The sequence below is a fragment of the Eulemur rufifrons genome, chromosome 7 (assembly GCF_041146395.1).
Source record: "Eulemur rufifrons isolate Redbay chromosome 7, OSU_ERuf_1, whole genome shotgun sequence".
Lineage (NCBI taxonomy): Eukaryota > Metazoa > Chordata > Mammalia > Primates > Lemuridae > Eulemur > Eulemur rufifrons.
The window spans coordinates 224,255,789-224,281,766 of record NC_090989.1 but is presented as its reverse complement, the minus strand read 5'-3'; the positions used below and the strand labels follow the sequence as shown (position 1 = coordinate 224,281,766).

The 25,978-nt window shown below is 33.5% G+C and overlaps 1 protein-coding gene across 12 annotated transcripts in view; it reads left to right on the top strand.

The window, feature by feature from the left end:
* Positions 1–25,978, top strand: part of LOC138387229 (zinc-regulated GTPase metalloprotein activator 1B) — a 44,589-nt gene that overhangs the window by 4,314 nt on the left and 14,297 nt on the right. For 5 of the 12 annotated variants that reach the window (XM_069474150.1, XM_069474148.1, XM_069474154.1 and 2 more), the window contains 7 exons: positions 944–1,040; positions 2,166–2,257; positions 10,405–10,464; positions 11,649–11,686; positions 17,895–17,941; positions 19,676–19,762; positions 22,407–22,451. In XM_069474150.1, the coding sequence (XP_069330251.1) occupies positions 944–1,040; positions 2,166–2,257; positions 10,405–10,464; positions 11,649–11,686; positions 17,895–17,941; positions 19,676–19,762; positions 22,407–22,451 (466 nt within the window). Of the gene's footprint in view, positions 1–943; positions 1,041–2,165; positions 2,258–10,404; positions 10,465–11,648; positions 11,687–13,616; positions 13,641–17,894; positions 17,942–19,675; positions 19,763–22,406; positions 22,452–25,978 lie in introns of those variants that run through there. The other 7 variants (XM_069474155.1, XM_069474157.1, XM_069474152.1 and 4 more) reach the window with 5 other exon arrangements.

Genomic DNA, 25,978 nt, shown 5'->3' with positions numbered 1-25,978 from the left:
CTAAGATTTCTAATAATAGTCTTTTTTCCCCTAGCTTCTTATTACCTAATCTATTGCACACGAATTACATGTATTATTTACTAGTTTTCTTCATTTTTTTGGATCATTTTCACAATTTTGTCCTTCATAGCATTTTTAATATTTTCCTTAATGTTTGATTAATGTATATAGCCTGAATTCTGTAGCAACCCCTTTAAAAGCTCTTTATCATCACCTAACTGAACTATGAACAAAAAAATACATAAATGAAATTTTTTTTGTGTGCCATTTGCTTTACTGGACACTTAGAACTCTTCCCTGGCTTTGGTATATTTCTTAATTGGAGGAAAAGTAAAAAATTTAAAAATCATTCTTATAACAAGCATCTCAAATGTACTTTATTCTTTCTTAAGTAAGCATTGCTAGGAAACTTATATGTATTTGACTAAAACCTCTATTTTTAAATGAGTACTTAGTACCCTGACCAAAAAACTTTTTCAAAAGAAATTGGGGTTTTTACTCATACTGGGAATACTGAGCAGTCTGTCTCATAGAAACAAATAATTTAGGGGAAGAATGACGGGAACAAAACCCAGATAACGGCAGTATCTTAAGTTGAAAGGCATACAAAAACCAGTATATAAAACATTCTAGTTTATCTAGAAAGTTTACCATGGACAAAAAAAAAAAAAAAATGCCTTCAAGAAAGCTACTTTATTAAGAAATGGGAGTGGGCAAGTAAGAGGCCTAAAGAAGTAGGTTTGTTTATTTACCTTTTTAGGGGCTTAAATCCTCTTGAATAAAAGCTAAAATTATCTAGAGTACTGTAATTTAAGTTTTGAGGTTGCATGAATAGAATGAAATTATAAAACGTAGTTTCTGCTCTGTTATTGAGTATCCTCATCTTTGTTTTTGGTTGGCTGATGAACATAATCTAAAGCGTGCTACTTGTTAATTATTCCAGGAAGTGCGGTGGAGAAATCCTTAGCTGTCAGCCAAGGTGGAGAGCTCTATGAAGAGTGGCTGGAACTTGGAAATGGTTGCCTCTGTTGTTCAGTGAAGTGAGGAATGTGTTTACTATATGCTTTTGGTTTACTAGAAATGTTTATCAATTATATTTCCAGCTTTGATTTTCTTGTGTAATTTAACTGAATTTATGCAGTTTGCTTCATTGTATTTTCAAATAGAAAATAAATTTATTAGGATGCATTTTCTTAAAGTGTTTCTTATTTTTTTCTATCTACTTTAATGTTTTGGTACTTTTATTGAGGTTTTTATTGTCTTTGATGTCATGGTTTAATTAGTATTCTCTGTAGTGCATGAAAATCTTATATGTAAAAAATGATTATTCTGAATTTAATAAGTCATTGGTCTTATTTCTAAGTATTCAGCTTTCTAAAAACAAAAATAAATGACTATCAAAAAAGAGAAAAACCTTACACTTTGTTCTACTAGATACAGTTAAATTTCCAAGGACGTCTATTTTGTTTATTAATCTACCAAAGAGCCTAAAAAAATACCTGACATAGTAGCAACAAAAATGTTTGTTGAATGAATTATGAAAATTAATACTTGTATTGATTTTGTGGATTCTAAGGAATTAAATTTCCTCTACATCATTTACTAACTTAGGTGTTTGAGTCCAATGTATTGGCAAGGATAAAATCATAACAGACTTTCTTGAACAACCAAAATGTAATCTATTAAATATTTTCCTACACTTTTGATAATATAGGAAAAAGGGGAAATTCAAACCTTATACCCTATTCAGAATAGAACGAAATGGTATTTAATGGCAGTGTCCCTTTGGCTATTATATTAAACTACTGTAGGTAATAAGTTTTATTATTTTGGATGTTGGTTTTTTTTCTTTCATAAAGCTAAAAGATAACAGATACTGACTGACTTCAGTCAGATAAAGTTCCCTCTGCTTTTAGTTTTAATAAATTAAAGTATTAGTACATATATAATTTCTTTTTACCTATCAGGGTATATGCATCACCCTCTTATTTTCTCATTGATAAATATAGGATAGACATTATGTTAGAAACTTAGGAGTGTGTTAAATTTTCACATGCCTAAAGATATTTTTGTCCTAGGTTGTTGAATATGTTTTAAAACGTTTATAATGAATGCTTAAAAATACTTAGGTAATCAGCTGTATATTATGCTTTGGTATTCTCTAGGGACAATGGCCTTAGAGCTATTGAGAATTTGATGCAGAAGAAGGGGAAATTTGATTACATACTGTTAGAGACCACTGGATTAGCAGATCCTGGTAAGAAATGACATTATTAATAACTAGAATATAATTCTTTGACATTTTAAATAGATGTATTAAGGAATATCTAAAATGAGTATTAAAGCTTTAGAGTTATAAATTTTTTTGGTTCTAAAGAGGGAAAATACTGGGTTGTCATTTTCTTTGGCAGATGTACAATGAACAGAATACTTCTTGGTACTTTTAAGCTGTTAATAGAATTTGAAATTTTTATTGATTGATTTAGGGTTATTGATAGGAATCAAAGTTGTTAAAAATATGGAAATTTAGGAAAAATGGAGACTTTCTATTTCTAAGTACAATCATCCCTTGGTATCCATGAGAGATTAGTTCCAGGATCCCCACAGATATTGTAATCCATGGATGCTCAAGTCCCTTATATAAAATGGTATAATATTAATATTTGCATATAACCTACTCACATGCTCTCATATACTTTAAGTCATCTCTAGATTACTTATAATACCTAATACAATAGTTTTTAGACTATATAGTTTGGGAAATAATAAGAAAAAAAGTCTGTGCATATTCAATACAGATGCAGCCATCCTTTTTTGTTCCTGAATATTTTTGATTCACAGTTGGTTGAATCCATGGATGTGGAACCCATAGATACGGAGTGAGGACTATATATGTGATTGGTTATACTACATATAGATTTTATTTCTGTATACTTTATAATCCAGCTTTCTGAGAAGGTCATTAAGAGATATATAAAGGCTGTTAGACTCTGATCCCAGCAACAATTTTTCTCTTTAATTGTTAGTATTTTGCTTTTCTATTACGAAAATTGAAATAATTTTATTTGTAAATGTTGTCATAAGGTATCTAAGAATACATAGTTAAATCAAGCCTACTGGGCCTTTGTCCTAGTGCAGAATTAATGATTATCAATACAATTTTTTTATATCTGAATAGAATTACATCTAAACTTCCCTATGGAAAGCTACATGGAGTCCACCCATTTCTAACAATGGGTTTCTGTTACTGTCTTACCAAACTCTAATAAGTTCTGTTTATTTTCTCCTAAATAATTTTAAGGTAAACTCTTTCTTCTCAGTTTGCATAACACTTAGTACTTGTTTCATGAGTCTGACCTATAGTGTTATTTATTTATTTTTTTTGATGTGGGCCTATGGCATTGGGCTGATTTGTAAAACTATGTTAAAGTATTTGGGAGTAATTTACCAAAAGGGTCATAATGGTCCAAAAGAAATATTGGTAGTAAAAAAAAAAAAAAAAAAAAAGAAATATTGGTAGTATATGGAGGGTTCAAATGTAATCAGTGGTTATTGTACTTGAAAGTGTTACATAATAATATTGTCCCCATGTTTTCAAAGTAGTACTGAATTAGGGCTATTTTGGTCCTTAATAGTAGGCATGGGTTTTTCATAAATTTTAATACGTTTCCTGTAAATCTGACTGGTGATAGGACTTGGACTAATATGTTGGTGTTAAATATTAAATTATTTGACTCTGGTAAGAGAGAAAAATATATTGTATGCCTTTATTTAAAATAGCAAATATCAATTTCTTTCATCATAGTCAATTTTGCCACTTTACAGAGAAAAACTTGTTGCTTTTGCGAGTACATGTGTTTAATAAAACACGATTCAGCATTCAGAGGAAGAAATGAAAGTTAATGATCTCAGAAAGCTTTTATACAAATTGTAGTTATAAAAATGGTTAATGTTTCTTGCTGCTAACTTTCTTTGGGATAATGATTTTATTGTTTGGGTAAAGGTGGAATATTCATTTTAAAAAATTAAGCCATACTGAGAAAAGTACAAAAAAAGAAAGTTAAAAAAAATTAATTTTGCTACCATAAAATATAAGTAGGTAAGTTTCATTCTAGGGATCTCTCTGTGCCAGTGCTAATTGAATAGTGATATCAGCCCGAGCTGGGAGCTTGTTAGAAATGCAAATTCTTGAGCCAGAACCCAGATATACTTAATCAGAATATCTAAGGGTGGGGGCCCAGCAAGATGTTTTAATAAGCCCTCCGGGTGATTCTTATACAGTATAGTCCTACCTCAGAGAGATTGTGGGTTCAGTTGCAAACCACTGCAATAAAGTGAATGTTGCAATAGAGCAAGTCACGAGTTTTTGGTTTCCCAGTGCACATAAAAGTTATGTTTACACTATACTGTGGTCTATTAAGTATGCAATAGCATTATGTCTAGAAAAACAAAGTAAATACCTTAATTTAAAAATACCGTATTGCTAAAAATGCAAACACTCATTTGAGCCTTCAGTGAGTTATAATCTTTTTGCTGGTAGAGAGTCTTGCCTCCATATTGATGGCTGCTGACTGATCAGGGTGGTGGTTGCTGGAGTTTGGGGTGGCTGTGGCAATTTCTTAGGAAAAAAATGAAGTTTACTGCATTGATGGACTCTTCCTTTCATGAAAGATTTCTCTAGCATTTGATGCTGTTTGATAGCATTTTACCCACAGTGGAACTTTTTTCAAAATTGAAGTCAATCTTCTCAAACTCTGCCACTGCTATCAACTAAGTTTGTCATATTCTAAATCCTTTGTTGTCATTCAACAGTGTTCACAGCATCTTCCAAGGAATAGATTCCCCCTGAAGAAAACACTTTCTTTGCCCATCTATAAGAAGCAGCTCCTCATCTGTTAAAGTTTTATCATGAGATTACAGCAGTTGGTTCACATCTTCAGGCTCTGATTCTAATTCTAGTGGCTCTCTTGCTATTTCTACCACATCTACAGTTACTTCCTTCTCTGAAGTCTTGAATCCCTCAAAGTCATCCATGAGGGTTGAAATCAACTTCTTCCAAACTCCTGTTCATGTTGATATTTTGACCTCCTCCCATGAATCACCAATGTTCTTAATGGCATCTAGAATGGTGAATCCCAGTAGAGGAATCACTGTTTATGGCAGCTATAGCCTCACAAAATATATTTCTTAAATAAGACTTGAAAAGTTGCAATTACTCTGGGCTTCAGAATGGAGTTGTATTAGCAGGCATGAAAACAACACTAATCCCCCTTGTGCATCTCCATCAGAGCTCTTGGGTCACCACGTGCATTGTCAGCAAACAGTAATATTTTGAAAGGAATCTTTTTTTCCAAACAGTAGGTCTCAATAGTGGGCTTAAAATATTCAGTAAACCATTTTGTCAGTAGATATGCTGTCATTCAGGGTTTGTTGTTCCTTTTATGCAGCACAGACAGAGAAGATTTAGCATAATTCTTAAGTGCTTAAGATTTTTGGAATGGTAAATGAGCTTTGGCTTCAACTTGAAGTCATCAGCTGCATTTGTCCCTAACAAGAGAGTCAGCCTGTTTTTGAAGCTAGGCATTGACGCTGCTCTCTAGCTATGAAAGTCCTAGATGGCATCTTCCAGTATAAGGTTGTTTTGTCTCCATTGAAAACCTGTTGTTTAGTGTAGCCGCCTTCATCAATTATCTTAGCTAGATCTTCTGGTAACTTGCTGTAGCTTCTACATTTGCACTTGCTGTTTCACATTATACTTCCATGTTTTAGAGACAGCTTCTTTCCTTAAACCTCATAAACCAGGCTCTGCTAGCTTCCAACTTTTCTTCTGCAGCTTCCTCACCTCTTTTAGCCTTCTTAGAATTGAAGAGAATTAGGGCCTTGCTCTGGATTAGGCTTTGGCTTAAGGGAATGTTGTGGCTTGTTTGATCATCTATCCAGACCACTAAAGCTGTCTTAGTCTGTTTTGTGTTGCTATAAAGGAATGCCTGAGGCTAGGTAATTTATGAAGGAGAGAGTTTTACCTGGCTTATGGTTCTACATACTGTACAAGAAGCATGGTATCAGCATCTGCTTCTGGTAAGGGCCTTAGACTGTTTCCACTTGTGGCAAAATGTGAAGGGGACCTGCCATGTGCAGAGATCCTATGGTGAGGTAGGATGCAAGAGAGAGAAGGAGGGAAGTGCCAGGCTTTTTTTAACAACTAGCTCTCTGGAGGGAACAAACAGAGTAATTCACTCAACTCCTGCCTCCCATCCATGACCTAAACATCTCCCATTAGATAGGACCTCTAACACTGGGGATCAAATTTCCACATGAGGCTTGGAGGGGTCCAATATCCAAACCACAGCAATAACTTTCTCCATATCAGCAATAAGGCCATTTGCTTTCTTATCTTTCATGTATTCATTGGAGTAGCACTTTTAATTTCCTTCAAGAACTTTTCCTTTGCATTCACAACTTGGCTAACTTTTCCGTGCAAGAGACCTAGATTTCTGCCTATCTTAGCTTTCAACATGCCTTCCTCATTAAGCTTAATCATTTCTAGTTTTTTATTTAAAGTGAGAGACATGCAATTCTTCCTTTCACTTGGACACTTAGAGGCCATTGTAGGATTATTAATTGGCTTAATTTAATATTGTTGTGTTTCAGGGACTAGGGAGGCCAGAAGATAGGGTGAGAAACGGCAACAGCCAGTTTGGTGGAGCAGTCAGAATGCACACATTGATTGATTAAGTTTGCTGTCTTATATGGGCGCAGTTCATGGCATCCTAAAACAATTATAATAGTAACATCAAAGATCACAGATCACTCTAGCAGATAAAATAATTAATGAACAAGTTTGAAATAATGTGAGAATTACCAAAATGTGACACAGAGATGCAAAGTGAGCATATGGTGTTGGGAAACTGGTGCTGATAGACTTGTTTAACACAGAGTTGTCACAAACCTTTAATTTGTGACAAACGCATTCTCTGCAAAGTGCAGTAAAGTGAAGTGCAATAAAATGAAGTATGCCTGTACTTGTATACGTCGGGAAACCCTCTTCTATGCACTTTTGAAAGCTGTATAAATATACAGAAGTAATTTTATAAAGATGGATTCACATTCTTTGTCCTATTTTTAATAATTATTAATTTAGTTTACTTGAATCTATCAGAAGAAAGAGAAAATGGCAAATGAAGGAATTGCTGACTATCAGATAAATGCTTCTTTACTGCAAGAGATATGAATTAAGAAAAAAAAACAGATTACAAAGAACATAAAATGGACAAGTTATTTTTAATTCTTGTTTTTTTCCCTTATTTTATCATCACCCTAATTATGATTAGACAAGTTATTTTTTAAACTATATGTTTCAGTTTTTAGAGGAGTATCTGTCGACTTCCTAGCATAAAATTAATGCTCTTACCATCTCCTGGTTTTGGTTGATTGTATTCTTTGTTATCTCATCAAAGTTTCTAGAATTTACATTTTGTCACAATTTCTTTAGTTCTATATTTAAATGTTTTTAGTGCTCATTACTAGTACTAGGGCTTCTCCATTCCTGAGTTAATCCATCTTCTGACTGACTGAATTTTATCACCAGGTAATCTTTTCAAATTATAGGTGCTGCATTCTATGAATTCTTGCGTACTTCATTCTTCATTGCTTGAGAATAGTTGTCTTTTGTTTCTATACTTGAAGGAGTACTTAGCTAGTATAAAATTTCTGAATCACAATTTCTTCCCCTCAGAATTTTGCATATGTTGCTCCATAATCTAGTATTTTTTTGGTTGGTTGTTTTTCCTTGTCCAGTGTTTTCTCCTTTTATTGTATCAGGAAGACTTTGTGAATGCTCTGATCTCTTGAGAATTTTTTTTTGGTTTCTTGGATTATGTCCCTTCCAGAATGGGTTCTTTGCCACTTGTATGCCCTATTCATTTCTTCAGTTTTTTTTCTTCCTGCCTTTTGTCTTCTTTTTTGTTTTTCTCTGCTGTTGTACATGTGCGTGTATGTTGTTCTTGATCTGGCGGGCACAGAGAACTTCTATTTATATAGAATGGCAAGATGTGATGTTGATGAAGAATTCTTTTTAATACCCTACTTATCTTACCCAAACTTGTTTTTCTCCTGAACCCCAGTTTGAGAGCTGGGTATTGCTGTTGGATGGGAAGGGCAAGCTATAGGAAAAAGGGGTGAGAGAGCCAGATGGGGCAATGTGCCTTTTAGGCTCTGCTCTCTTGAATCACCAAGTATTCTCTTGAGTTTGCTCCAACTGCTTAGGAGTATACATCCTATACCTCATGTGGGGTTATTACTGCACTTTAGACTTCTCGCTTCACTTTGGTCTGAAGCCTAGAAAGTGACCCTGTGCCCCCAAACATGGAAATAGATACTTTTAGTCTTGACTTTTTTTTGTTGTCTTTTGTCTGCATTGTTTGTTCTTCCCTCAGCTCTACTTCTTGACATTTGTTGAGGTGTTTCTAATAAGTATCAGGATTTTGCAAACTATTTCCCTACAAACCCGTATTTCCTAACTCTACCCTGCGGTAGAGTTAGACTATGTGACCCTCTGGTAGTCACATAGAACTTTGTTTCTTATTTTGACTATCACTCTTCAAAGTTTATGGCAAGTGGTTATATGGTTGCTGCTGATAAAATTTTGGCTTTTTTTTATTTTTAATTTTTTTCTATTTTTTATTTTATTAGGTTTTAAAGAAAGGAGAGTCTATAATCTAGCTCAGGGTTTGTCAACCTTGGCATAAATGACATTTTGGGTTGAGTAATTATTTGTTGTCGGGGTGGGGGGGGCGGGGATTGTCCTGTGCACTGTAGGATGTTTAGCAGCATCCCTGGCTTCTACCCACTAGATGCCAGTAACATTCTCTTAGTTGAGACAATGAAAAATATCTTCTAACATTGCCATGTGTTCCCTGGGGAGAAAAAAGTACACTGGTTTGAGAGCCACTGCTTAACTTCATTCACTCATCTTCACTCCACTTGCTAAGCACCTATATCTAAATTTGAAATAGTTCTTTCTTGTGTAGTCTGGCAATTATTATATCAAAGGTAAACTTCAGATTTAGAGTAAAAGCTTTAATACACTCTTACAGTTCAACTTAATGGTTAAATGTTAATGGTAGGACTGACAAGCTATTTATCTGACTAGAAATCAATGAATTTTTAAAAATTATAAAATGATTTATGTATGATATTAGGTATTTTACTGAATGAATAAATTAATAGTTTTTTCATGACTTACTGTTTGGAGTAATGATAAAGTAGATTTACTTCCCTCCCCCTTATTAATTAAAATCATGTTTTTAGCCAAGAAAATGAACAAAATTCTTATTGGCAATTCCGTTGTTTCCCGTTTAGGAGACTGACACTCTCCAGTTCTAAGCTAAATAATTGTCATGGTAAAGTAATTTCCTTGAAAAGGATGGACATTGATTCAGCTCCAGTTACTCACAAATCCTATTTCAGTCAAATTGGAAAACTATTAAGTTTTTGGGAAAAAATCAATAGGTATCAGGAAACCATTAGATCTTGTGGCCCTTGCTATATCTTGCATGAGTAATCACTGTAAACAGCTGACAGGTATTTCATTGTTGACACAGAATGATGCTTGGGGGACCACATCTTGTCAGGGTAGGTGGACAGCTTTCGACATTGGAATGGGTTCAGTTATCCTTGTTTTTCCCCCATGCTCATTCTTTTAGACAGCCCTGTCACTAACGGGGCCTGTGATGCTTTGAAAAATCAAATAATTTCCTTGCTGTCAGTTTTCTTTTTCTTGTGTTGTAGCATACTAATCAGGGTGTGCGGTTTGGTACTAAACCAGTTTCTGTCAAAAACAAGTTTTAATTTCTTTAGAAATAATTTTTCCTCAGACCCAAATTTTATACCACTACTAAATAGTGTGAAAATTAATTAGTAATGCCATAGAGTGTATAATTTTACTACTTTTTCTTCTACAAAAGTTACAACTAAATTTTTTTTTCTTTTGGAATTACCTATGTTTTGCTTTTCCTCTAAAGGGAGAATTCATCATTTGTGACCTGAGTGATTATCATGTTCAGGAGATGAGAAAATAAAAATAAGTTTGTGCATACAGTCATACTCTCCAAATTGTTTGATAATATCTATTGGTATATTATTATGGCATTGGTAGAAACATGATGTTTTGTTCATACATGGTAAGAGTTGGTCTTTTCTTGAGGAAGTAGGGAGAGGGGTAGAAATGGGTATAAACAGTAAATGGTTCTATCACTATAATTCCCTTAAGAAGATTGGAAACCCAGATTTGATTTGTGTATGTGCTTACCTGCTAATTTCATTGGGACAAATTAAACTGTGGATAGAATCGTGTTTCTCAGTTTGAAGAAATATTGTTATATGATGAATATTATATATTTTCAGGTGCTGTGGCCTCTATCTTTTGGGTTGATGCTGAATTAGGGAGTGATATTTATCTTGATGGTAAGTTAAACAATTTTTTTTTTCAGTAAATTTTTATTTTTACTTCATTCCTACTGTATTTTAATTCTTTGCATTGTTTTCTTTTCAAACTTATTTAGTTTGATGATGAAGTAAGTCTTTGTTCATATAGATTCAAAACCCTCAGACAGTGGTAGAACTGGATGTCAGGTCTTAATCTCAACTCCCAAATTAATGCTTCCAATGAAGTTTTCCTTTGAAAATGCTATGTAGGTTTCCTGTGTCCTCTGTTGTTTGATTTATGTGCTGAGAATAATGTTAGCCAGGCAATGTGAGGTTCCTATTTCTGCTTTCATTTTCCCTTGAAGATAAGAATTAAGCACATCCTCCCTTTATTTACCTTAACACTTTTGGGCAATCTTATTTATAAACTTACAAACTATATGTCTTCATTTAAGACATATTAATATTGGAAACTTTCTTAGTTGAGCAACGATGTTTCCTCTCTCTTTTCCTCCCTCCTCCCTCTTTCCCCTTTTTTAAAACCAGTCTTTCATAGACTAAGGGGTGAAAGAATCATTGAAGCTGGGCCCCCTCCTTGGGCTCTAATATATGTGGCATGTAGCTGGTTGAATTGCTTAGGTATCATTAAACTCATTTTGCTGTTATCCTTTGAAAAATTAGCATATATTCAGAGATTGGTAAACTGATTGGAAGCTTAGGTATATATTATGCAAAACATTTTTGTGAGTTAGGTTTGGTGAGAGACATTAGAAGATATCCTAAGATGTCTCATTCGTTAAGCAATAATTTAAATGTTAAGACTTGATTTTGATTATGTGAAAATGAACTAGAAATAACCTGTCTTGTGTAATTTATCACATTTGACTTTATATTATGAAATTTGTCTTATGTTTTGGATTGTAAGCTTTTTAAATGCCAGGGAAATCTCATTTTCTTATTTGTTTATTTTTGAAATTTATTTTTTTATCTTTAGTACCTTAAACAGTACTAGGTACTCAGCACATATTTGAAACACACTGCCTTACTACTGGAGTTGAATTTAACTGCAGCATTGGCAAGAGAAAAAAACAATACTTTGTTTTATTGAGTAGTCTTTGTAAACTGAAATAGATTAATTTTAATTTTTATTCTCAAATATGGTTCAACAATATTAACAAACACCCTTTTTAAAACAGGTGATTAAAGTGTTTATTCCTTTGTAGGTATCATAACTGTTGTAGATTCAAAATATGGACTAAAAGTAAGTTAAAAAATTGCTATGAGTTGCTGATTGTTAAGAGCTGGGAATATGGGGGTTCATTGTATTTTCTATATTTGAGTGTGTTTGAAATTTTCCTTAACAAAAGCCTTTTTCATCTATTATCCTGAACAATAGATGAAATTTGTATGTTTTAATTATTATTTTGTGTTTTTAAATTAAATATTTCTTTTATAAGTTACTCAGGTTTAATGTAGTGATAAAATTTGGAATTATATTTTGTAATAAGGATATAGGGTCAGGATAAAGTTTGGGTATGTGTAACTCCTCTCTAGGAATCAGCCCCAATATTGGTAAGTTTTTCTGTTTGATAGAGGAAATTGAGCTTAATAAAGTATATGAGGTCTTATTTTCTTGTTAACTATATATTAAACACATGTTGAAAATAGGTTTTTAGTAAATACCACTCTATTTTGAAGAAATCGAGATTTGTACATAGGATTAGTGAGGACAAACCCTCCATTAAAAGGCATCCTGCTGTGAATGTTTTTGTTAACTTCTAAGGTCCTCAAATGCATTTAAATGGGGTTCAAGTTATAAAATGCATTTAGTAAGATCTTTAAAAATATGCTGTTGCATAAAGTAAAATATTGCTTCTCAACTTCCCAAGTTATCTCTAAAGGCAACAGAGAATGAAATTATCCTCTGTCTCACCTTCCACCCCCATCCCAATCTGGGGATATGGATAGTGCCCAAAGTAATAATTTCTTAGAAGTTTAAATTCAGTGTTTAAAAATTTGTGTCAGTTTTATATTCTACCCCATAATATATCCAAACTTGTTAATTTTTAAAAGTTTTTCTTCCAAATCCTCAATGAAATTATGTACTTGGGAGACATGTCAGGCTTGTCAAATGGCTGCCAGTACCCTTTTACTGGCCCTTCAGTTCCCTCAGGGATAGAGTACCCTATTGAAAAGTTTGGAAAATAATTGCTTATTTAAAGTTTAAAATCTAAATTTATGAATAGTATTAACAATCAGAGATCTCACATACAGTAGTTCAATTTTACTCAGAAAAATTCAGGTTGTTCTGAAATCATATTTCTAGCAAAATGTTTATGGAAGTAGCAAAAAAACCCCAAATTATTCATTTTTAATGTTTATTATGGGTATGTTTGAATCTATCTCTATAAATTTATTACCAAATTTGATAAACCTATGGAAGAGATAGCTACTAAGAAATTTTATTTGTTTTCTTGATAGACTTAGAGTGCCATACCAAAAATCAAACTCTTTATGTATTTTATGATTATAGGAATAATCTCATATATATAGTTGGGTATGGAGAGAAGTTAAATAGGATCTATTATCAGCATTATAAGGGCCAAAAAAACAAAGCAACATTCTGAATAATGCAAACACAGTAAACGTTTAACCTCCTGCCACCTTGATAAAACCTCTTAAATTATTAAATCAATATACCTACACAAAACTGACATACTGTCAGGATAATGGAAACTTTAGATTTTCTAAGTCGGATGCCAGATAAATAACTTTGCCTTTATATAAAGAATTTGCCAACTTGTCCAATTCCTCTGGTTGCAAAGCTTGACCTCAGTAGCTGCTTGTGATTCAGAGAATTCTGAGGCAGTACAAGTAATGACACTTGGATAATGGGCAGCAATTTAAGGGTGTCATGCTTCACAGAGCCAGCCCATCACAAGTAAAGCTGAGAAATGGTACCCTGTGGCCAGCCAGCCAAATTGAAACTGAAGTGGTAATTGATATCATGGGCTATCACTCTAATGGGATTGTCACCCATTGATCTGAAATATTCATTTTTTAATCATGGGCAAAGAATTGGACAACTTAAAATGACAGCTCTCTATTCTCAGGACTTGACACCTAGGCTACTGACATTGTTCTTTTCAGTTCTACAAATGTGACAGCATTTAATGCAATAGAATCAATGAATGAAGTTACCCAGAAAAGGTCAAGTGAGAGGTTTCTTTTGGTTCTTCTGTTATATTGCACTGGCTGTTGAAACAATTCAGCCAGAAAACAGTTTGACTAGGAAAAGGCCAGAAAAATAAATAGACTGACATTATGCAATAATTGTTTTAAAACTAAAATAGTGTTAAGACCATAACCAAACCATTTAAAAGAAATAGTTGCTGGTTACTGCTGCTACTGCTTTTTAAAAATGACAACTGACATCTTTGACCCTAGATTTATTTCCACTGTGGTCAGCAACAGTCTTCTTTTTTGGACAGTTTTAAGACAGTTTTTTATTTTCTTTCTTTCTTTCTTTTTTTTTTTTTTGGTCCGGCTTGTTTATTTCTGCAGAACAAGACACCCTATAGCCCTTTAGAATTCCTGTCTACAGTGTTATTTCAATGGGTTCCTTTGTTTCTCACCCTCCCCAGTTTATTGAGGTATAATTGACAAATAAAAATTACATATATTTAAGGTATACGATGTGATGTCTTGATATAAGTATACATTGTGACACAAATACATCACCTCACATAGTTACCATTTTTGAGAGAGCTGTGGTGAGAACATTTAAGATTGATGCTCTTTGCAAGTATTTGATATGGTAGTAACTATAGTCACCATGCTATAATCAGCTCTCAGTAACTTATTTATCCTGCCTAAGTGAAACTTTGTACTCTTTGACCAACTTCTTACACTCCCCCGCCCCACTGTTGTTTTTTGTGGTAGGCTAAGTTCGGGGTTTGAACCTTAACCTTTTGAATATATTGAATTAATTAGTACCAAAATTATTATTATTATTTTTTTTTTGAGACAGAGTCTCACTTTGTTGCCCAGGCTAGAGTGAGTGCCGTGGCGTCAGCCTAGCTCACAGCAACCTCAAACTCCTGGGCTCAAGCGATCCTCCTGCCTCAGCCTCCCGAGTAGCTGGGACTACAGGCATGCGCCACGATGCCCGGCTAATTTTTCTATATATATATTTTTAGTTGTCCATATAATTTCTTTCTATTTTTAGTAGAGATAGGGGTCTCGCTCTTGCTCAGGCTGGTCTCGAACTCCTGACCTTGAGCGATCCGCCCGCCTCGGCCTCCCAGAGTGCTAGGATTACAGGCGTGAGCCACCGTGCCCGGCCCCAAAATTATTTTTGTCTTTGATACATAAGCAAAAGCCACAGTCTCTAAGCACAGATGAGGAATCCTTTGGAGGGGTGTGTGTGTGTGTATGTGTATAATATATATAATATAAAATATTTTGAAAAATATGTTTTTGTAAATTTTTCCTTTCATTTGTCTATACAAGTAGCATAAAATGCCAAAATTTCCGTTTTGTTTTTATTTTATAAATGAATGTCATTTGACTTAATGACCAAATGGTGGAATGTATTATTGGAGACTCTTCTTTCAAATAGGAGACATTGGTTTGAGATTTTTTGTAGAGTTTGACCTGGGGAAGTAGAAAGTCTAGTAAGGGAAATGTTGTGCTGATATCTAGAGAAAATAAATGTTAGTATAAATTTATTTTTTTATGTTTGTACAGCTTTCATATGTGCATAGAATAGGGCATTTATCTCTTCTGCTATAATTATATATGATTATATCATATTCTTAACGGAGTTGGCTTTTATTTGGGAGGATTTTCACTTATTTTTATATTTGATACTTTCTAACTGCTTGGAGGTAGTAAAATGTTAATCTACCCCAGTTAGCTTTGAGGTGAAGATTTCTAATCTCTTGGAGAAGTAAACATTCAAAACACTGTGAGTTACTTTTGTGAAACTACCATTTTATTAGTTCCATTTAGGTACAGAAATTCAAAAGCATCTCTAATCTTCTGTCATATCTTTTTAATGCCTTACCAACTCACAGCTAAATAGCTCCACATTCATGTGTAAATAAAGCTTCCAGGAGGTCAAGAATACAATATCTTGAAAAATATTTAAGAGTTTTAAAAGAATTTTCAGTATGATAGGATCATTCAGAAGCAGATGTCTTGCCAAAACTGTATCATTGTTAAGTAGATTACTGCTCAATGGGAAGGGATTTGTTGCTGCATGTTACATAGCATTTTTCAAATAACAACATTTATGTATCTATGTCAACAAATAGGAGGTGTTAACTACAATTCACTCAACAAATACTTGTTGAACCTGCTTGCCAGGCACTATTCCAGGGTCTGGTAACAGCCTTATTTTCTAGAGGCAGAGTATGTGATAAGAGGATTTGTTACAGCCTTGGGCCAAGATTAATTATGAAAAAATATTAAATTTGGTCTTTTGGCATGGAATAATTTTTTCTTTCTTTCTTTTTTTTTTTTTTTTTTGAGACAGAGTCTCACTCTGTTGCCCAGGCTAGAGTGCTGTGGTGTCAGCCTAGCTCACATCAACCTCAAACTCCTGGGCTCAAGCGATCCTCCTGCCTCAGCCTCTCGAGTAGCTGGAACTACAGGCATATGCCACCATGCCCGGCTAATTTTTTCTATATATATATTTTAGTTGTCCAGCTAATTTCTTTCTATATATTTTTTTTTAGTAGAGATGAGGTCTCGCTCTTGCTCAGGCTGGTCTCGAACTCCTGAGCTCAAACGATCCGCCCGCCTTGGCCTCCCAGAGTGCTAGGATTACAGATGTGAGCCACTGCGCCCAGCCATGGAATAATTTTTGATGCAATATTATCCAAGTTCTGTGACTTCCGTAATTGAAGAGTTGATCTGCAGTTGAATTTATAAGATTGTGCCCAAAGCGGAAGTTGGTATATCATTGCCATGATTTCTAGTTTAGTTTTGTTTTCCCTAAAATAGAATATGGTAAACTTTTAGCAGGAAAAAAAGTTTTCCTCTATAGACTTAACTGAGAGTATTAAATAAAATTATTACCAACTTGCTCTTAGGTTTCAAATTATCCAAATATCTTTAATGATTACCTCCCTGTGAATTGTGAAACTGGTTTGACAAAATAATCTTAAATGTAATTTTTAGGTAATCTTTATGTATATGTTCTTCTGTGATTATTAACATGTATAGCACCGTACAGAAGACTGATTTTATGTACATACAAGGCTTTCACAAAGACTTTAAAATTATGTTTATTTTACTTCTATGAACATGTTTTTGTTAAAAAAGTATAGCCCTGAGATGGTATATAAATATATGGTATCCTGTGATGGTAAGGGTGTTGGATTTAGTTTCTTTCTTTCTAAAAGGAAGTAGCCACTTCCCATGATTGTTATAAAGGCTAAAAGAGATAATATATGTCAAAGAGTTTAAAAATTTGTGAAGTCCAATTCAAATATAAAGAGTTTTACTATAATCTAGTTGTCTCTAATCCTTAGTAGCAAGCTTTTTATTGTGACAGGGAACTTCTATTGAGGTGATGAGAATGAAAATGTGATTTTTCCAGAGAACCTTGTGGCATTGATGACTTTAGGGATATAAATAAGATTATGGAAAAAAAACAAAAACAAAAATCTCTGCTTCCAGAGAGATGAAAACTACCTCATGGGCCTCTGAGTCAATGTCAAAACATTTTTTTGGATCTAGCCTGAGAGCAGCAAAATAAATAGTTGCCCTGAGAGACCAGATCACTCAAGTATGGGTTTCTAAATAGTAAACTGCTTTTAGGCTAGAATCAGGGCTGTGGCCTTCTCACACACAGCTTATATATTTCTAGGGAATTTGAGGGCCTTGTACCGAGTTCGTATTGTATATGATTTTGGGGTAAGGAGGGAGGAAGGGACTTAGGATTTTATACTCCTGCCCTTCTTTTTCTGTTTCTTAAAAGGAAAACCCCTTTTTATAGCATAAAAACATAGAATATGAGGCGGTGGGTGGGAATGGAGGGAAGTATATTAGATGTTAAGAAAGTACAATTTCAATGATCATCCCTTGTAAGTAATAATATTTAGAACAAGAATAGTTTTGTAAAGAGGAAAATACCTAAAATCTGATCTATAATTTTGTGTTTTTATGATGTAAAGAGGGGTTTCCTTTTAAGAAACAGAAAAAGAAAGGCAGGAGTATAAAATCATAAGCCCCTTCCTCCTCCAAAAAATTCCACTGGTTCATTGTAGAAAAAAATTGCAAATGGGAAGGAAAATGTTTTCAGATAGAAAAGTTAGTTCTGAATTTGTGTATTCAGTAATTGAACTTGTTAAAGTCTTTATTGGAGGCAAGAAAAATGTCTCTAATGTAAAATCCTATGTGTTGGCATTAGATTTGATATTATACCACAGTAATTTTTTTCAAACTTTGTTTTTGTTTAGCATTTAATGGAAGAAAAACCTGATGGCCTTATCAATGAAGCTACTAGGTATTCTTATTTAAAGTATATATTGATTGCTGGCTAATTAGAGAAAATCATTAATGTAAAACCATAAACAAGCTAAGAAATATAAAAACATAGTCAAGGACATTTATTTATTTTTCCCCACAGTTGTATTATCGCAATTGATTTATAATAGTCTAATAAGTAAAATTTTACTTACAGCCATTTTTATTGTAGCATAAAGTGAGTACTGAACACATGAGTTGAATTCTTTGTGAGGAACTCAGAAAGTACTAACATTTAAAAATATTTTCTTCTCATACAATTTATTTGGGATTGAAGATTATAAAAAATAGTTGGCTTCTTTAACAGCAGTTCATTTGATTTCAGTGTTCACTATTACTCAGAATAATAGAGGAACAAATGTAGAAATAGTTTTAACTTGGTATTTAAACATTTCTTAATTTAAATACCTTTATATTCCTAATTAACTTGTCTTTATACTTATAAATATTTAATTTGTCTACCCTGAGCATATTCTTGCCAATGAGATAATGGTTTTGGGATAGATAGCAGTCACTAAATATGCTTCGTGGGTTTAAGAGGGAGGCCCCCTGGGATTTGCTATGGATCATCCAGACGTAAATAATAAAGCAAGCAACTGATTCCCTATTATTTTGGAGTATGGTACTTTGTTTTTTTGTCATCTTGCCTATACACTGCATTTGATATATAATTATAATTAAAATTAGCATGAACTTAAATATTTTGGTAACTTTTTTGTCATGAAAATATGGGAATATAAGAAATATAAATAAGCCAAATAGAAAATAGCAAAATGTAAAAGCCAGAAGACGATTCAACATAGAATTCCTCCAGTTTAAAGATTGCAACTGTTTATATTTTGAGATATTGTACATTGTCTTTATTCATATAAAATTTACTTAAAAATTGGTTTGTGGTGTACATATTATTGAAATCTACTTTTTCAGTGAATTACAGTTAATTTGGTTTTGAAAATTTAGTTATATTCTTTGAGATATAGCATAAGACTAGGATTATAAACAGTCCAGTGATTAAAATTTTCTGAAAAATTGAGGAAAATTGAAAGAATACCCAGCTTTACTATTCCTGTTAGTAGAAAATAGAGTAATTTTAATAATCTATTTTGTTGCTAAATTCTGTCAACTGGATTCTTTAACTTGAATTTCTGCATATCCATTTTATGGAGATAGTATACAATATAGTCATTGTGAAGAAGATATCTGTGCAAGATCCTGATATACCTTCTGAATTGTAGTTTTTAAACTGTTTAATGTAGTGTTGAATGTTCTCTGTGTTTCTTTGAAAATTATGGTAAATATTACAAGAAATATTTTAGTAAATAGACTTTCCTTATTCCTACCATATTACATACCTGAATTTTATTCTTTCCTTTACAAAGAAAATTATAAGTTAAAAATCATCCTTTTGATGGTAGACTTTTTGAGGCTTATCTTTGTAGTTTCAGAATAGCAAGTAAGAGAACTTAGTAAATACTTTTTGAATAAATTATAGGAAATTTAAATTTATATAGTGATGAATGTAATTCATCTATACTGTCTGAAGAATAAGTAGATTTGGAGTACACTGTATCGCTATTATAGTGTACTATATGGTTCTTAACCAATATATTGTTCAGAATGGGATGTTTCTATTTACTTTTAATTTCTTAACATTTTTCTTTCTTAACATCTAACTTTTAATTTCTTAACATCTGTTCTTTGTCTGCTGTTTTAGGCAAATTGCTTTGGCAGATATCATTCTCATCAATAAAACAGACTTGGTTCCAGAAGAGGATTTAAACAAATTAAGAACAACCATTAGGTACAAAATGACAAGTTTATTAAGTACCTGCAAATCCAAAGTGTATATACAAAATATTTTTACCATGACTGTTTGCCCTGTAGAAACTTAATGTTCAAGGTTGACCTGCTTCATGGACCATTAGGGAATCACTTGTGTTGTTGGCTAATTGACTGCTATGTAAATAGTAATATGGAAAATTAATCCCCTTTGCTTGCAGAATATAATTCAAAATGTAGACTGATATTCAGGGTCCTCTGACTCCAGCCTTCTGTTCCTGTCTTTGACTCTTTCCTAATGTCAAGCCTGCATAACTTTATCCAGGATGGTCACTTTCCCATGAATGTATCTTACCAGATCTCTTCTTTACTCATAATGTGTTCTCACTCTGCTAATCCCTGAATTCCTTCTTCATCTTTTTTTTTTTTTTTTAAAAAAAAACAAACAATTTTATCCATTCTGTAGAGCCTGTACTCCCCCGCTTCCTCTGTGAAGTCTGTCTGACTTCACAGGTGGTCTCACTTTTTCCTGAATCCTCATTGACTTTGTCTTCCTTAACTGTCAATTATGCCTTGTCTTCCAATTTGCTTCGATGTCTTCAGTGTCCATGGCCAAGGCTGATTATGACAATATGACTGATACTCAAATATGTGTTGAATGATTCAGCGGTCATTTTGCTGACTGTTCTAGAGACTCCCATTCCTTTTGAAAAGAAAGATTTACTTTTCAAACAAGGTTAGAGTTCAGGGACTTTGTTTTGAATTATTTTGTAAGACCTGAACTAATAAATGACATGTACAGAGAGACATTCAGTAGCTTTTATTATTGGTCATCTCTGATGTGTACAATGCTTTGTGCATGGTGGCTCAAAACTTACCATTCTTAGCATTTATAACTTTTGCTGACATCAGATTTTGAATCTGTCATGCCAGTTAGTATATGTTATGAATTGAATCAATAAAAGGCAAGGCTTACTAAAGAGATTGTTTGCACTGAGTAATGATTTTGGAAGAAAGAAATTCATACTTTTTCTACATATTTGATCTTAATACTAATGTTAACTTTACTATAAAAATTATGTTAATACCTGCATGTGGAGGGCAGTGTCCGTAGTTCCATGGATGGTGTCCATAGTGCATGCATAGTGTCCATAGTTCCATGGACCTTGGAATCTGCTTGGGTTCTAATCCTTGGTCTGTTTCTCACTGTGTTCTTAGGAAACTTAACCTTTTAAAGCCTTAACTGTAAAACAGGAATGGTACTTATCTCATAAGTTTGCTTTGAGTATTACATGAGACAATGTTGGTAAACTTTGCACAGTGTCTGACACATAGTAGTGCTCTGTTAGCTGTTACTATCACTATTATAATGTAGATTTTTCTTAGTAAATTCATGTTATAGAGAATAAAAAATGAAAGAGAAAGCTGATATTTTTGAAAAGTCTAGAAAGATGAAAGTGGTGAATGGAGATTATGTCTTTTATTCCTTTTGACATTGGTCTTCTAATTTTGTTTCTTTTTTTCAAAATCTCGTGCACCATTGTGGTTGCTAGGAAGAACACACTCTATTTAGCAAACAGTTTTGGTATAAAAGGAGCGATTGTTAGTACTTGGCTTTTATATCCCCATATTGACTAAGCTGAATTACTGACACTGGCAACATTGATTATTAGCCAGCGTATTAACAGTATCAGAAAAGAACTTGGAAGAAGCAGTTTGATAAATTACAGACCCTTTTGACTTTTATCCTCCATCAGACTTGTGAGTGACTTAGAATCGGATCTGGGGAGTTGAAAGAAGGTAAACATGTTTGCGAGGAAGTAGCCATCAGATTGCATAGTATATTCCAAAGAGAAGATAAAGAATTTTGTAAAATGGTTGAAAGAAATAGTGCAGAGACTTGCCTCAGAATCCTTGCATGTGGGAAGCCTTACCCATGAGAACAAGCTGGAACAAGTAGCAGCAGCGTCTTGGGCAAGTAACCCTAAAGACAATGGAATTGATGATAAATAGATGCAATATACAGTATGTTGAAAAGCATTTAACAAGTACTTTTTGGTGCCATTTAAAGGGAGCCATACTCCATTATTTTAGTATCAGAAGAGGGAGGACAGGCGTAATGAATAGAGATCCTAGTTAGGGAATTGAAGGGGTCATTTTATAAAGGAACCTGGGATATGTGACTTAGAGTTACTGTGAATACTGGGGACAAGCTGGGTCAAAGCCACTTACAACCAGGTTTTTACTTCTATTGTGTGTATAGTCATTTCCACAATGTGTGCCTGGGGAAAAATTGGCTTCCAATTAAAATTTTGAGTATCTACTCATTTTAAGAACACTAGAATTACTGGCTATTTATGAATCATTTTTTTCTAAAGTGGAGTGTCTTTTTATAAATCACAAAGTAGCCCCTAATCTGTCAGTTCTGCAGTAGATTTTTGCATATGATGGTTTCTTAATGCATGAGTGGAATATACCTGATTTATGGTTTGAAGGAAAAGAAAACTTAAACTATAAAAAAGTAAGTTTTGTTTTTCTATGTTTAATTTTTTTCTAGTTCCAGATATATTTGTGTATGCTTCCTGTTTTAGAAATAGTTTGTGTGCTTTTAAAAAAACTTAATATTTGTAGTTTTTTACCTTCTCTTGCTCATTTTTTAATTTCAGATCAATAAATGGACTAGGAAAAATTTTGGAAACACAGAGATCAAGGTACTTTTAAAAAGCTATTACTAATACTAGCAATAAGTAATTTTAGTTAATAATAACGATTAAATAAATGATAAATATATTTGATTCTAATATAAGAGAGAGAGAGTTATATTTTAAAAAGTGGGACCCAAAAATGTTGTTTTGATACTCTTTAGAAATTAGTTTGGCATATTTAGTTAATACATTTACTGCTCTTAACAACTAAGACTACAGAGCCATGATAACACTAGGTAACTGTGCTTTTGCTTAATAAGGAAGAACATATAAGACTTTAAACCATTCAAAAAGGTAACTCTGTCTAGAAATCTAAAAAAGTATACTGAAGAATCTTATCTTAATTTGAGGTATATAAATGGCTTTTTAATTAAAGCGTTCTTAGTGTTTCATAGTTGCCAAAAAATATGTCATGTAAAAATACATGGAATCTTTACCTTTAGGTTCCTGATACATTTTTTAATTAAATTTTGATTTTCATTTCCTTTAGGTTCATCTCTGTTTTGTTCTGTTTATATAGATGTGCATTACTTTATAAAATAGATGTGCTTCCAAAACATCTGTGAAATGTATTTCTGTAGATTGAACTCTGTTTTCCATTGGATGCTATCATGATTTCAGAAAATTTCTCTATGGGGGTATTTTATTAAGCTCATTTTTGGCAAGAAATGCTCAGCAGCTGATAGACCCAACAACATGCAGCCAGCAGCTCTGAGGCCTGCAGCTGGCAGTCTAGTGCCACCCAGTCCCTAGTTGAGAGATCTTTTCTGTGGAAGTAGAGCAGAGGCCTTAGCTGAGTGGCTTGTCTGCTATGGCAGAGATTAGAGGTGCTGACAGACTACCATAAGTGTTAGGCAGTAAGAGCAGCAGCTGCTCATATGCATGTGAACAGCTGGGGAATTAATTTGGTATGCATTCTCAGGAGCCACTCATCTGCTGGCAGAGGTAGCAGAAGAATGCCCTCAGTGTAAGTCCTCTACAAGCATACACCAAATGTGTTCCCTACATTTCAAATTCCATTGTAGAAAATCTCTGATAATCTAACTCATACCATGAGCCATTCCTCAGTATCTTCTTCTTATGTCTGCATTTCCTTTCTCCTTAATTTTTCTCTTTACAAAATGACATGCAGACAACTGTATGATATTTAAACAAGCTCTTAAAAATCATATCCATAAATAGCTGTGGTTCTGTCATAATAGCATTTATTCAGTTCATAATTACAAACATCGTAAATCAATTTTCTTTTTTTTTCATTTTGGAAATACTCATATCCTGAATAAAGACTTTATTGATTAGTTTTTCATGCAAGGATTTGGTTTGACATTTCTGACATTTTTAATGTTTGCTCTATTACATTATAGAACAGTAAACATGCAGTGATTAATTTTTGTTATTTCAGATGGATGAATGAACACGTGAATAAAATCTTCTTTCTTCCATTTCTTCAGTATATGGTGTTTGCTAGTGCATCTGAGAATCTAGGGTCTCTCTGAAATAATACTTCCTTGCTGTGAAGCCTGAAGTTGCATTAGAATCCTTTTCAGTGATGATCAGATATCCATACTAGAATTCTGAGTCATGAATCTTATATTAAATATTTCCCCAAATTCCTTGAGGCATAGCAACTTGAGCTTCTCTGTTTAGAAACTATTCAGTTCTTAGCAAAATAGTTGAAATCACTGTGATAGAAGTTTTGTCTTATTATTATTTTTAATTTTAATCCTTTTAGTATCTTGTGGTTAAGTGCTGACAGCAGTAAAACTAATATAAGCATGTCTAGAAAAAGGCTCATCTTGAGTATTTAAGATTAGGGAATAAAAATAGCGTATGGCATTGTCTTATTGGTAACACTTAAGTTGATTTAGAGGCAAATGAAAGTTCTAGTGGACCACATAGACTTCAGAAGTAGCCGTGAAAGAGTAGAAGAGGATTTTTGTTTTCTCTAGACTTTTTCTTAATTTAGAAATTTAAGTGAACTGAACAAAGGAAAACCAAATCCAGTTAGTCAATAATAAGTTAATCAATTCAACAAACTATTTATTGAATATTCTACTGGTTCCTAGGTATTTCATGGCATGTTGAGAATTTAAGCAATGGATAAGGCAAAAACTCCAAGGAGGTCAGCATTTGGGGGGAAACAAGGAAGTGAATAAACAAAAAGCAACATATTAGATATTATTAATATAGCAGGAGTATTAAATGCACAGGGTCCTTTAAGAATGGGAAGATAGAGGAATGACTGCTTAACTCTTCTTGTTGAAGAGTCAGGAAAATTTTTTCTGAGAAGGTGCTCATTGACCTGAGTTTTAAAGAGTGAAAAGAGTTTTCCAGATGGACTAGAATAGGATGACTATTTCTGTTTCCAAGTATAAGGAAGACTTTGTGCTCCAGGGACCTGCGAATATTTTAGAATGGCCAGAACACATATTATTATGTAGCAGAGACAAAATGTGGTATGACTGAAGAGATAGAGAATTCACCACGAAGGGTTTTAAATGCTGTGATATGTAGTTTGGGTTTTCTCCTGTAGATAGCAAGGACTTAGTGAAGGAAGATTTTACAAGCAGTATGACTCTTGGGAGAGGGATTCAATGTGGAGCTATTCCCTGAGATATGGGAAATACAGGAAGGAAGAGCAACTTGGGTGGAGTGGTGGTGGAAGTAGGTTTGGAAAATGTAATTAGTTCAGTTTTGTAAACATTTTTGAGTTTGAGGTGCCACTGGGGAAAGCATTAGGAAATTTAGTTCTAGACCTCAGGACTGAGCTATTGGACAGTATCTACAATTTGTAGATCTGGGATTGGCTGGTGTACCCTGTTTGTGAGACTCACTGGAGTTTGAAAAGGGGACTGTTAGGCAATATCCCTAGAGTAGCAGCTGTGGTCCCATCCCCACCTTGGAGAGCTCAAACCCTCATCCTTTTCATTCCTCTGTTCCTGGTCTTTGGCTACTTAAAACAATCTTTAGAAATAAAATTGAAAGTAGCTCTTCACAGGGAAAAGATTAGATACTCATGGCAGAGATAGTTCAGCAAAGTAGGAGAAAAATGAAATTTTGAAGTTTTTTCTTCCTCCTCTTCATTTACTTCACTCACATATTCAGTTTAAAAATTATGGTAATGGTCTCTTTATTATTTTTTTTCTATTTCTATGTTTTGGAAAAGATTTGATGTTTTTATCTCCAAAGGAGGAAGTTAAATACATTTGATGCCATGGAAATTAGTTTTCTAGCAATATGCCTTGAATGAATGAAGAATTTACATTTCATGGTGGACTAGATTTGGGGAAAGTTCATAGAAACCTTGATCTGGTAGCTTAGACTTCTTTACTCTCCATTGAGAATTTGGTGAGAGACATTGATATTTTATTCTCTATAGAGTGTAATTTGTCATATGGATCTATTATTGATCCTCTCTGTTTTGGAAATATCAAGAGAATATGGGTATAAGGCAGAATTATCTCTAAATGACGTGTATTCTCAAGGACACTGTTACAGTGAAACAGTAGTTCATTTAGAAGCTTGTGTTTCAA